This window comes from Phragmites australis, chromosome 8, assembly GCF_958298935.1.
Source record: "Phragmites australis chromosome 8, lpPhrAust1.1, whole genome shotgun sequence".
In the NCBI taxonomy this organism is placed as follows: domain Eukaryota; kingdom Viridiplantae; phylum Streptophyta; class Magnoliopsida; order Poales; family Poaceae; genus Phragmites; species Phragmites australis.
This window is the reverse complement of record NC_084928.1, coordinates 33,647,062-33,660,251: the sequence shown is the minus strand read 5'-3', so window position 1 is coordinate 33,660,251 and position 13,190 is coordinate 33,647,062. Positions and strand designations below refer to the sequence as shown.

At 42.8% G+C, this 13,190-nt stretch overlaps 3 protein-coding genes across 4 annotated transcripts; 1 reads left to right on the top strand and 2 right to left on the bottom strand.

Moving 5' to 3' along the window:
• Window positions 1-408: 408 nt before the first annotated feature.
• Window positions 409-1,341, bottom strand: LOC133925983 (SKP1-like protein 1). The gene has a single exon (XM_062371718.1). The coding sequence runs from the start codon at window positions 952-954 to the stop codon at window positions 409-411; it is 546 nt and encodes a 181-aa protein (XP_062227702.1). The 5' UTR covers window positions 955-1,341.
• A 2,284-nt stretch (window positions 1,342-3,625) lies between these two features.
• On the top strand, window positions 3,626-6,238 carry LOC133927174 (bZIP transcription factor RISBZ5-like). Of its 2 annotated transcripts, none has more exons than XM_062373498.1 (6): window positions 3,626-3,973; window positions 4,107-4,215; window positions 4,748-4,883; window positions 4,993-5,068; window positions 5,402-5,527; window positions 5,602-6,238. In XM_062373498.1, exons 1-6 carry the CDS (start codon window positions 3,821-3,823, stop codon window positions 5,878-5,880), a joined length of 879 nt encoding a protein of 292 aa, XP_062229482.1. In that variant the 5' UTR covers window positions 3,626-3,820; the 3' UTR covers window positions 5,881-6,238. The 2 variants fall into 2 exon arrangements, with proteins under 2 accessions (XP_062229482.1, XP_062229481.1); XM_062373497.1 differs by having other exon boundaries at window positions 4,745-4,883.
• On the bottom strand, window positions 6,049-11,698 carry LOC133927771 (uncharacterized). Its single transcript, XM_062374169.1, has 4 exons — window positions 11,604-11,698; window positions 10,774-10,995; window positions 6,285-6,376; window positions 6,049-6,161 (listed from the first exon to the last, which is right to left on the bottom strand). Exons 1-4 carry the CDS (start codon window positions 11,696-11,698, stop codon window positions 6,073-6,075), a joined length of 498 nt encoding a protein of 165 aa, XP_062230153.1. The 3' UTR covers window positions 6,049-6,072.
• Window positions 11,699-13,190: the final 1,492 nt, after the last annotated feature.

Genomic DNA, 13,190 nt, shown 5'->3' with positions numbered 1-13,190 from the left:
ACATTTTTCCTGTTCAAATGTTTTTTAATTCCTACTTTTCAAAGGATCCCTTAAAATTTTGAGACCCGGCTTATTAGGGTTGGTAGATAACATAATACCCAACCCGACTATATAAGGAGGGGATTAAGTATGTCAAAAGGAGGAAATGGCTAACATGTAGGGATTAAAATTCAGAAAAATTTTGCGAATTTTAAAGGAGAATGAAATATTCAATTCTGAAATTTTTCTTTCACTAACATGTAGGATCCATATAGGAGAGAATAAAAAATAACCAAATTTCACAAATTTCTATCTTTTCACAGGTGAATGAAAAAAAAATATAAAACGAAATTAAAATCCCAGAGCTAAACTATATATGCAGCATGCCAAAGGGCACGCGAGTTCTTCCTCGGCACCCAGCGGCCTCTACTACTCGAAGGCCCATTGATTCTCCTCGCGGATCTTCTCCTCCTGCTCGGGCGAGAAGTCGTTCTTGATTTTGAACGTCTGCCTGATCGCGTCCGGCGTCTTGCCCTTGATCATGTCGGCGACCTTCTGGCAGGCGAGGTCCAGCAAGCCCTTGACCTCGAGGTAGTTGGCGGCCATCAGGAGGTCGTACAGCGTGTCCTGCTCCACGTCGATGAACGCCTTGTCGAAGCTTGCCAGATCCTCCTCCTTCTCTGGTGCTGCGGCAGCATCGGCGGCGTTGGAGGAGCTTCCGGCCTCGGAGCTCGCGGCGACGGCGGCGACGTGCTTGCTGCAGTACTCGAGGACCTTGGCGAGGATGCCAGCGGTGACGTTGGGGAGCGGGATGCCGCCGTCGGCGCAGCCGTCCTCGATCAAGTGGCGGATGGTAAGCGACATGCTCGCCGCCGCCTCCAGCACCTCGAACGCCTCATTGTCCGAGCTGATGATCGTGATCGTCGTCACGCCCTTCCCGTCGGCGCCGTCTCCGGACTCGCCGGCCGAAGCCATCGTCGCTGTCACCTCGCAGAACCTCGGTTTCGCGTGGTCGCCGGAACGCTAGCCTCGCGATCAAAGTGCCGTCTCCTCAGATTGATTGGAACGATTGTCAATTGGCGAGTAGCAAACATATGGGTTGATTTATCGGCTGGGGAAGTGATCATGAATACACATCGTGGTAATGGAGTCGGAGTAGAATTAGAATTTAAGGTGCTTCGACTCTGACATGGAACCGAACCGTACGCCCGAGACACCAACGCTGAGTCCGTGACGGATCAATCTTGCTGTGAAACCGGCACCACACGAGGGGATCATGATGAGAGGGAAGTCATGGAAACCAACTCTGCGACCAATAGGCCTCAGCCGCGAACGACCCGATGGCTAGGTGGTAGCGTTGGAAGTATCTAGCCTACCCGTCCTAGTTCGATCATAAGGTATTTTTCTGGTAGCATCTATATTAACCTAATTTAGACTAAGTATAAACATATACGCGTTCGGTGTTACTGTACATTCTAACATATTGAAGGTCCCGTGCCTCTTAATCTATTTCATAGCGTGTGTATGGACACGCATGTGATATAAGTGTGTGTAACGTGCGTACTTATTGTACACTCTCAAAAAATAGGTCTCACCCATCAACCCATGACAGCTGATCGTATGTTGTCTCAGCTGCGTCTGTCTAACCTTGAGCCACTAATAACCAGGGGCGGACCCTCCCTATAGGCGAGGTGGGGCGGCCACCCCAGCTACCGGCGTGGGCTGCGTGCGTCCAGCAGACCGGAGGTGAAGAAGAAAGGTGTTGGCGTGCTGCTCTGTTATCTGTTGATGCTGCTGAAGAGGAAAGAAACAAGGACCTGAAGAGTACAGCAACTTTGATGGGCAGTGGGCCGGACTGTATTTCAATTTCAATTTTTTTACTGCACTTGATGCTATTATTACAGAGATGGATCATCGCTTCAATGAGGTATCATCAGAGTTGCTTGTTTGTTTTTCTTATCTTGATTCAAGAAATTTCTTCTTTAAGTTTGATGTTGGTAAGATTGCTCGACTAACGGAGATCTATGACGAAGATTTCACAATTGTTGATCGTTCTCTTATAAAAGATCAATTTGAGACCTTCATTATACATGTGAGAAGAATTGATGATTTCACTGCTTGTCATGATCTTGGAAGTTTGGCCGTGAAGATGGTTGAAACTGAAAAGCATATTGCTTTCTCATTGGTCTATCACCTCATTGAGTTAGCATTGATCCTATCAGTGGCAACGACATCAGTTAAAAGAGTATTCTCGGTTATGCACTTAATCAAGACAGATTTGCGCAATAAAATATTTGATGATTGGCTCAATTACTTGCTGGTGTGCTACATTAAGAAAGAGATTTTTAAAGGACATGATTGTGATAAAATTAAGAAGAGGTTTCAAGTCATGAAAGACTGGAAAATGGACTTGCCGAGGAAACCTAAAGGATCTAGACGTGCTTAGTGTTTTACTAGTAGTATGTATATTCTCATAATTTTCACCAATTTTTAAGGCATATGATCACTTCATTATCACTAACTAAATGATCTTTATTAAATTGACAGGTTGCTTTGATCCATTATCTTTTGGTGTATTTTGAATTATATGGTGCTGGTGCAAGAACTGTTATTTATTTCTTCATATTAGAGGTATCATCTGAAATCTTCTTCTACGTCGTTCATTTACCGTTTACACTCTAATTTATGTGATGCAATATACGAATGCGGTGTGTAGTGTATTTTTACTTTTGGTTTAGTTTTTCGCTCGAGTTTGCCCCAGCTAAAAATTTTAGCTGGGTCTGCCACTGCTAATAACCAACAGTAATATCTATCTATACGTGCTTAAACATGATTAACTATTTTATTAACACTAATATAAGCAATGATATTTAAGTAAGTACTTACTCTCCGTCTAAACACTTGTGTGTGTGCAATTGAGAGAACAAGCGTTTTTTTTCCGTAAACACATCCTCTAAGCAACTCATTGTACGGCTCCCGTGACTTGGGTCAACCGCACGCGTCACCTCACCACACACTCACCCGATCGCAAATCGTGTGGTTGCGTGGACGCGGCCAATAAACTCTACTGTGCAACTGTTACGGATGTAACTAATTAAAAACTATTATATTATAAATCATAAAAAATCTAATAAAAAACGCTAATGTAGAGCCTACTATCATCTACCATCTATAAATTTTAAGCTTAAAAACCAACTTATATAAGAAGAAACAAAAAATAAATAAATTTCTTCTATGAATAATCTCCCTGTATTGAATCACTAAATGTTCTCTTTTTTTCCTCTAGATAAGTTATTGTTTGAGCTCAAATTTCATTAGATGGCAAATGATAATATGCTCTATACTATCATTTTTGTTAAAAAAAATTACAACCCATAAAGTAGAGTTTCGATTGTTACACAAATTGATTTGGATAACGGTTACTATAGAAAATTTCCGGGGGAGGATCCTGGGCCCCGTGCTGACTCGGATCCGCCTCGCTTTCATTGCTCGCGGGTGATGGCTGCGATGACGCCGCAGGTGCCGCGCTCCACCACGTGACAGCCACGTCCCACCGGACGCGGGGCCCGGCTGTCGGCCGGAGAGGCGACCGCGTCGTGCTCGTGCCTCGGCCGACGCGGATCCGAGTCAGCTCGCGTCAGCATCCATTGCCGGGGGATGGGTTATCGCCGCCGCAACCAACCTTCCCACGTACCAGATTTGTTTCCTCGCCCCTTCAAAAGCCGTCGGCCCGCCGGCAACGCGACAGACGACGCCACCCCCGCCGGAGGCAGCACGACAAGGACAGAGCACCCACTCACCACCAACGCTGCCCGCTGGCACGGCGCACCGGCCGGAGACGATGAAGAAGTGCGCGTCGGAGCTGGAGTTGGAGGCGTTCATCCGGGAAGGCGGTGGCGACGCCGGAGGTTTCGACGAGCCCGGAGGAGGGCGCGCCAGCAGCGGCGTGTTCTCGCCCGCCGGCGTACAGCCCGACATCGGTTTCGGCGACCCGGTGAGCACTGCCAACCACGAGCAATGTACTAACAGCATCGCTCATTCGCTTGGCAACGAGAGCATCGCAGGCTAGAATTTGCTGTAGTGATACATGGCTCTAACAACCAAAATTTCCTCTTGTGCTCGAGCAGAACACCATGGATGCAAGCAGTGACGACAACCAGTGGTGGCCCAGGAGCATCCGTACGCCGCGCCCAGACGCGTCGACCGCGGTCGAGTGGCAAACGGCGTCCATCTCTGGTACGCGACATACAGCCCTTCAGTCTATAATGACATCGGATTTTTAGCTATGTGAATTATTCAACTGTGAGCAATTACCAATTGTACATGTCACCTGCACCCATAAACACTTAAGAGCATGTACAATGAGATGCTTATGAAATTTTTTCAGTTGCGGTAGCACAGTTGAGGACATGATGCTTACTTAATCACCGTTATTTACATTAATGCTAATAAGATAATTAACCATATTTAAGCACGTATAGTCTTTGTTTGCTTTGAAAATTACATTTTTTATGTAGCTGCTTAACACTCTCTTTCCTTAAATACCTAGTCATAAGCACCAGCATTGTTAATGCCCTAACACATAAATTTGTGTGGATTTTAAACGGATGGGTGTTTTCATTTCCTTGAATTCTTAGAAGAATTCCTACCTTCCAAACAGGCCCTGGTTGAACTTGCTGATAGCTTATCAAATTGATTTAGAGTTTGATCATATCCAAATTAGGCTCAGGGGAAGTATTGCTCACCTGCTGTGTTGTCTTGGTAGCAGCTAGCCCCAGGGGAACCACCTCACCAAATCACGGTCATGAGAGTGAGTCAGACTCCGACAGCGAATCGTTGATTGATGTAGAGAGAGGTCCATGTGAACGAGGCACCAAAACCATGGAAACAAAGCGAATAAGAAGGTATGACGAGGCCAAGATTGCGGTCATATAATGCAAGTTTCCAACGAAATTTGAACAAGAGAGCTTACATTTTTCTTCTCTGGGGATGCATTGCCTGTGTAAATTTCAGGATGGTGTCCAACAGGGAGTCCGCTCGCCGTTCCAGGAGTAGAAAGCAGTCACAATTAGCTGAACTCGAGTCACAGGTACCGTAAGGCAAGAGCTTAAAGAGTGTTAAGCATTTATATAAAAATTATAATTTCCAATACAAACAAAACATATATGTGCTTAAACATTATTAACTATTTTATTAATACTAATTTAAGCAGTGATACTTAAGTAAGTACTTACTCTGCGTCTAAGCACTTGTGTCAGTGTAATTGAGAGAACAAACGTTTTTTTTTTTTGATAAACACATCCTCTAAGCAGCCCATTGTACATGCTCCCGTGACTTAGCCCAGCAAGGACTTCGAATTAAACATGCGATCATGCGAGTTTATGGTGAGATTATGACCACTAATATCTTCCCTCATAATCAGGTCGAACAACTTAAAGGTGAAAATGCAACTGTGTTCAGGCAACTTGCAGAGGCCAACCAGCAGTTCACTACCGCGGTCACAGACAACAGAATCCTCAAATCGGATGTAGAAGCCTTAAGAGTCAAGGTAACCAATTCGCTTCTCACACCACTGAATGATCACCAGTCTTGCAACTGTCTAACCAACCCATTACAATGCAGGTAAAAATGGCAGAGGATATGGCAGCTAGAAGCGCAATGTCCTGCGGCCTAGGTGACCTCGGTCTGGCACCATTTCTGAACTCAAGGAAGATGTGCCAAGCGTTGGGTATGCTCACAGTCACAGGGTTGGACTTGCTAGGGAGTGATTCATGCTTCAGAGGTCAAGCCCCAGCTCGACAAGTTCAGAACTCGCCGGTTCAAAGCACTGCAAGCCTAGAGAGTCTAGATAACCGGAAGTCCAGCGAGGTGACGAGCTGCGCGGCAGACATGTGGCCTTGAGATTCAGGCATTAATCAGATTCAAAGCTTGATTGACACAAAAAAAAGAACACCATTTCATCACCTCAAGTATCTGATGCATTGGGACCATAGCTTCTTTTACAAATTTCCTTGAACCATGTTTCTACAGAAGGCTTCGACATGCATCACTCCTTTGATGTAGCTATGCCGTGTTGCACCAGTGGGAAAGATATCATCTACTGCAGTTGCCATGACAAACAGGGAATGCGGCAAACCTCGAGTAAAATTTCCAGTAGAAAATGAAGTCGTCTATGTACAAAGCTGCAAAAGCAGAGTATATAAGTAAATGAAATATCCTGAATAAATATGTGAAGTAGGGAATGATGCTTCGGATCCAATTATGTTTACAACCAAAAGAAAAGTGATATATTGTTCAGAAATTACTGGTCGACCGCCACCGCCACCTCCACGGCTCCGTCTCCATTTCGGTTGCGACTTCAAACTCCGAGGCCCACCAACACGGGAAATGGCGTTTCCTGTGTTCAAAAAAACATATTGTTCAGAAATTATTAAAAGTCACGGGATATTTTTTTTTTGCGAGGGTATTCACAGGAATATTTGATCGGGTTTGCAGCACTAGCTCTAGTGGATTCAGGCATGCTTTCATTACTTTGAGCAGGGACTACAACATGACAGTAAAATACATGAATAATGCAGTTCTACTGTGATTCCAAACCTTCAGGCATTGTCATTACTACTTACAATTTATAAAAGTTCGAGGCATCTGGAAAGCTGAAAGGAGCCCCTAGCTCCAAGGGAAGGATTTCATACACGTTACGACGTTTCATAAAAAAGGGAACATTTCTAAATAGAGAACCTTTGCCCCATAATTCAAAACATATCCTGAGATCTCTAAATTGTGGGTGGTCTTTTGTTTTCTCTGCGCCTTCGCCCTCCATCGCTGCTTAGCCGGGTGGCTCCCGCTCGTCTTTGTCTTCCTGTGGTCGGAGGCTCTGGCGGTGTGTGCTCGCCGTGGTTTCACCACGGTGTAGCTTGTGATTCATCTGCCGTTGCTTCTACTCTTCTCTCTCAAGTTGTGTGCCATGGTGTTCCTCCTCATTGTCTAGCCGGTTTCTGCGCTTAATGCTTCAGTGTAGCAATTGGCAAGTGGGTGGCGCTGGTTAGGCGCGTGGCTATGGCTCATCGACCCCCACCCCCCGTTCGGCCTAGGTGGGTGCAGGAGCATCAGGCGAAAGCCCTTGTCTTTACTGGTGCCGGCGGCGCCCGAGGGCGTCGCTACCTCCCTAGAGGCGGCACTGTGGTGCTCTCATGCCTGCTCTAGGAGGCTCTCCTTGTGAAAAATCAATTCCACTTTCGGATGGACGATGACGACGTCTTTGGCGTTGCGCCCTCCTTGGAGGCGTCGTTTTGGAGTTGCCTTCCCCGCATTCTTCGATGACTATTGGCTTTGTTCCAACTTTCACCTGCTCTGCGGCTTTGTGGACCTTCGCAGCCCTAGTTTAGCTAGGTAGTTGGTTAGGGGTTTTGGGTCGATGTTACGGTGCTCTGGGCCTAGTCTAGCTAGGCTGTTGTCCGTCATGTTGTGGTTTTGACTCGGTTTTTCCTTAATTAACCAAGCAATCCTGCCCGTCGAGCTTTTCTTCTTATTAATACAATAGCAGTTCTCCCGCCGGTTCGTTTCAAGGAATCATACAAAAGGAAAGTGAATTTGCCTCTGAAGAAACCAAGGGCCACTAGCTACAGCATCTTTTCCCCCACCAAAAGGGTGTGATGATATTATTCTCCGTTTCCCTTGTAGAAGAGAATGCATTGCATTGCTCAGGCATGTCAAATTGCCACTTGTGCATTTAGGCCGCAGAATTGGTTCTTGTTCTGTGGTCCACTAAAATCTAATGGGCCATCCTGCAAGTAACATACCTTCCATTATTTGCCAACCGTAATGCAGCAAGTCAACGTTATGCCTTCTCTTGTCTCAAGTAGGTCACAGACAACTTGCATACTGTATTCTCTAAAGTCATACACTCACACTCATACATATGCAGTTTGGCCAAATCATAATAAAATCAATGATGAACACCACGTTTTAAGGAGCAAGTGGAAAGGCTATACGGAATGATTTCCCCCACAACATCATGAATGATGAGCCCAGGGATGAAGGGATGTTCTCTCAAAGAGAGAGAGAGAGAGAGAGAGAGATTAATCCAAAGTTGAAAAGGAAAAAGGATTTGAACGCTTACAGCCTCTCAGCCAGTCACTTGGCGACAGAAATACTCAACTCGTGAATCATGAATTCATGGCAGAAAATTAGGGATCATTATCGAAAACTATTGATCAATCAGGACTCGACACACGTTGAAAGGAGGGGTGCATCGAATCTTAATGGGAATGCTGCCTATTCTTTCGGTTTCCTGAAAATGCAATGGGAGGTAGATGTTCCGATTGTATCAACTTTGTAAAAGTTATTCAGAAAAAATAAATTATAAAATACTATCACTTTGATTTTGTTGACTTCCTATTGTTTATAAACTATTTAAAAATTAATTTTTTACATTATTGTGAAACCTCCAGCCTTCCTTATAATTCTAAAACTATTATTAACTTTAGGAAATCAGAAATGACTCCATTAGTTTTGAAATTGCCTTAATTTTTCTGTACCTGCGCATATGATTACAAGAAACAACTTAAGAATTAAGGCAAAGTCCAATCCGAATGAAATTTTAAGAGAAATTAACCTGCAACGCAATGCATGATATCAGTAACACTGCACTGATCCACGTGCAAGTGGCCTGAATATCTATCCATATCAAACCTAACACCTCAACCCAAAAGAATCAGGCATCTCCGTTGAGCCTTTGACAAATTAAGTTTCATGGCAAAAGAGGCAAACCAGATCTCAATAGTAAAACTTTTGGAAGTCTATATATAGCAAGCTAGAAGGATCAACAATTCATACAAGAACAAACACATAGTCATATAGATGACTGAACCTCCTATGCAGCAAGTAGCAGCCAATGACTTGGCATACATAGCATCGTCTTTCTAGTGGTGCAGGCCCTAGAGAAGTTTAGTTTGGTGCTTGTAGTCGCCAATAACAGTTATGACTGATGACTGTCAATGGCCCTACGTGAAACGAGATAGAGAACGGAATGCAGCCAAGGATGACTTGCCGGATAAGTGCATGCATGTTACAAGGGGGCATATGCAACCTGTTTTGAGTCCATGCTAGCTTCTTCCGGCAAGTTGTCCTTGGCTAGATCTTGTTCTTTTTCTCTCACGTGAGGCTGTTGCAGGGTTACATGGTTTACCTTCAGCTTCCAGGTCATGCATGCATACCATTATACATACATTATATGGATGGGACAAATTATATCATCATAGTCTTATATTACTCTGGATCTGATGTACTTGTCTTGGCTCATACATAGCCGTCTGGAGCTGATTCAACTTATTAATCATTTTTGGCTGATGCTGGGCAAGGTAATAAGAGTTAGATGTGCTATTGAGGTGGTGAGGTCCTGCAAATGACAGTAGACTATCTTCCTCCTTATGCATATAGGCACATCTTGAGCTCCATGTACAGGTAAATGGAATAATGTTGGCCAAGAGAGTAGCAGGGGTGCCATGTAACTAATTAGCTGGCACATGGAAATACACCCATGAATCAGAATTACTTTCCACGGAATTGGTCGAGCAAACTAATTTTGAGAAACAACATAACGATATATTCCACTGTTGCACCTTTTGTATTCTCGTTACTCTTTTTTTTGGCAATGCACTTTAAAAAAAAGTTCCATTGTGTTTGAACCAAACACCGATCATCAAGCCTTCTGGTTACTCCAATTGCAAAGTAGCGCATGCGAAAGATAAAGCACTAACACACACACACACACACACACACACACATATATATATATATATATTATTGTCTGAGATCATGGGATACTGTCACTGAGTGTTGTCCTGAGTTGGAACAAGAAGTTAGCTGGAAGGCCTTCATTCTATTGGATGACACTCACGATGCCTGTAAACAGGTGGAGAGATGGAGCGGAGACACAGCAGCAGAATACACATGAAACTCAGGATACAACCGTCTGAGAGAGAAGGGCAACGAGTCACCCCATAAAATCTACAAAATATGAAAGCCAAGACTCTACAGAGTGCTAAAGTTTCTTTAATCATTAACCGCAATTAGTGTACTTGCAACAACAAAACTGTCAATACGGGGTTGTAAAGGAGATGATTTTTTCATTTTTTTTATTCTTTGAGTGCGAGTTGAGCAAAACTTCGCTGTTATGCTTTCAGGAAATAATGCTACTCAATGCTACCTTATGGGTATATTAGGTCAGGCAGCAGTATCCGCAAGGGCAATCAAGAGGAATCGTCAGGAAAAAGAAGCACCTTGTTGACGCTCATGAGGAACTGAATTCTATCCTGGTGGCTCCGGTTATTGGCTGTGTAAACCAGTGTTGTCTAGACATAAATGGTGTGGCCTGTTTCATCTCCAGTTTTCTTGCTCCTAAGTATGGGGCTTTATCAAGACCATTTCCAGGCTGTGAGTTATAACTTTAACCAAATAATCAGCATAAACAAGTACCGAGGTAGTAGCACTGCGCTAGCCTCACCTGGAAGGCTCGTCAGAAACTAATGTAGGTGAAATTAAAGACTGAACCTAATTAGTAATCGCATACTAAGAGGCATGTAACATTCTTAACAGTTCACTCTGCTCTCTGTCAGTAATCAGCATAAACAGGCCTGCCCTAGCAGTAGGCCACTACCAGAAATTTCTGCTGCACATTTGCAGGTAAACTGCATCCGATTGCAGGGATTCCACGACTGCACCAACAGCAAGTTCCTACCTACAATAGCAACAACAAATTTGGGTGGGGGGTCTTGGAGGCAACAAGCAGCATACCTCTCTCGGCCTCTCGTGGCCCCAGCATCCCCGCGTCCGGCCGGCGCGCGCTCGTTTCCCCCACCACCGCCACGCGCCCGCACCGCGGCGGAGTTGCCTCCGGTACGGACGAAGGCGCCGCGAACGAAGCAGAAGACAAGGGCGGAGACGGCGGATGCGACGATCGTTCTGCTTCGTCTCCGGGTCGGCCAAATGGCTTCCGCACTCCACAGCCACGTGTAACTTTTATTTTTATATTTATTAAATAAAAAAATTGTAATTTCTTTTACAAAACTCGCACATCTCCACGACCACTATTGTCACCCGTTGCAGAGGACACCGACACTTCCCAAAGGCGACATATAAAAAATAAATAAAATATAGTATTCTAATGTTATTAAAATTCAAAATGTTATTAAAATCATCATAAAAGATTATAAAAATATATATGGTGTATAAGATGCTTTAATCTAGCTCTTTAAAAAATTTAACTCAAATAATAACTAGAACCATAAAAAATAAAAAGACAAATTTTATTGTACAACAATAAAATGTGCCTTTTATTTTTCATTGTACGAATTATATTTTGTCTAAAAGTTTTTTATAGCTAGATCATAATATTCTCACACTAAAAATGTTTATAATTTTTCATAAATATTTTAATAATATTTTAAATTTTAAGATTAATAGAATATATTATTTTTAATTTTTAAACCTGTCGCTGTGGCTTCCAACGGGTAACAGGAATCTATGTGATTTCGAAAACAGATGCCGATTTTTGCAAATTTTCAATTTAAAAAAATATAAAAATGCCTCTTCGTGGGCTTCGTAGCGGGCTCATATGGGCTTGCCTGTTGTGCAGTTCGGTGGTCTGCAGTAGCAAAGCCGCGCGAGCCAGCGAGCCTGGGCAGGTGGCCTTTTTATGGGACAAGCCGGCCCAGCTCATGGACCACTTGGAAATTGGAAATTGGAAATGATAAGTACTGTAGAAATTATGTGGTAAACTTCATGTGGATCCTGTACAATCAAATTCTACTGAAAAAACTTTAATAGTAATATTTTCAGTTAATTGTAGAAAAAATATACTCCCTCCATACTAATTTATTTGACACTTTGGGCTCGTGCCAGACATGATTGATAAGTTGATGTTTACACAATACCTGGATTCAAGAAAATGTTTACATACATACGACTTGCATCTACTAAAAAAAAAATTCTAGTAGTATTTTATAGATGAAGGTAGTTTTTCTGAATTCGTCACACACTAGAACAGAAGTTCTCTTAATATATAATATTTGCAGGCGGTGGAACGAGCTAATGCTGATGGACAAAAGAGTGATATTTTCGATCGCCTAGTGTAAGTATTTCCATCGTTTATTCGAGAATAAACGTTACATCAAAATCATGGGTTTTCTTTTCAATGATTTCTAGATGATTTAATTGCGCATATTAACTCTATATGAGAGGTCCTAAAAATTGGAGGACCCGGCGGAAGGTGAAGAGGCTCTAGTTGCAAAATTTAAGAAGCTTTATGATGACCTTACAGCCTAAAGACGAGGCACGGTGAATATTGTATATGGCACATAAACAATAAGTATATGAGGGAAAGATATCATCATCACAACGATGTATATCTTCGCTAAATTTGGATTAAGATTTAGCAATGGATTAAGTGTTTAAAATGAATATGTGCTATTTATTAAATTTCCTAGTATCCTTCGATGTTTGCTACATAGGTGATAGATAAAGTCTACCTTTTGGTTTTCTCTTTTATAATAATGAGCGGCTGAATTCATCCTATGATGAAGAGGCTGGGATAATTTTATTGGTTTGATGAAATAAAATTCCCATTACCCAAAAACAATAAGACTATCAAATGCTCCGGAAGGTTCTGGAGCAATTTGTTTTTCTCAGCCTGAGGTTGTAGATGTAAATTACGTACCAGATTTTTTTCCCCTACCAACACTGTTATTTTTATAATTACCGTGGTTGGCCTCCAGTGCTCGATGGACACATTATTTTGATGTACAAATATTTATTGTAAGATACGTAGACATGCTCATAGTTGAATAAGACGATGTCCCTCTGTTTGAACATCAATGATACCTATTGGGGTTGTCATTAAGTTTTGTGAACTTTTATCACCAGCAGACTTCAGCTGTGACCTTGTGAGTATCATTTCACAAGTTTTCGCTTCAGTCCATGCTTCCAGTAAAAATGTGAAATGGACGATGAGAATATGATATTCATTTCATTGATGATCAAATGAGGAATTGCTCGAGGGTAAGCAATATGTAAAAACATTATTTTCTTAGTTCAGTTAAAGGTATTTATTTCAAAAGTCGCATTTTTCACAGGAAGAATTTCGACCAGTACTCGAAAGTGTAACTTTGCAAGGAGCTGTGCAATGGATCACACACAAATCGTAGACCAGACAA

What these genes read in the sequence shown, in the direction of transcription:
- LOC133927771 (XM_062374169.1), bottom strand. Translation starts at nt 11,698, where the DNA reads ATGAGCTGGGCCGGCTTGTCCCATAAAAAGGCCACCTGCCCAGGCTCG. An exon ending in GCCACGAGAGGCCGAGAGAG is followed by an intron (nt 6,377 to 10,773) that starts GTATGCTGCTTG and finishes TTTTGAACACAG; the next exon opens with GAAACGCCATTTCCCGTGTT. An exon ending in GTGGCGGTGGCGGTCGACCA is followed by an intron (nt 6,162 to 6,284) that starts GTAATTTCTGAA and finishes CTGCTTTTGCAG; the next exon opens with CTTTGTACATAGACGACTTC.
- LOC133927174 (XM_062373497.1), top strand. Translation starts at nt 3,821, where the DNA reads ATGAAGAAGTGCGCGTCGGAGCTGGAGTTGGAGGCGTTCATCCGGGAA. An exon ending in TAGCTGAACTCGAGTCACAG is followed by an intron (nt 5,069 to 5,401) that starts GTACCGTAAGGC and finishes CCTCATAATCAG; the next exon opens with GTCGAACAACTTAAAGGTGA. An exon ending in TAGAAGCCTTAAGAGTCAAG is followed by an intron (nt 5,528 to 5,601) that starts GTAACCAATTCG and finishes ATTACAATGCAG; the next exon opens with GTAAAAATGGCAGAGGATAT.
- LOC133925983 (XM_062371718.1), bottom strand. Translation starts at nt 954, where the DNA reads ATGGCTTCGGCCGGCGAGTCCGGAGACGGCGCCGACGGGAAGGGCGTG.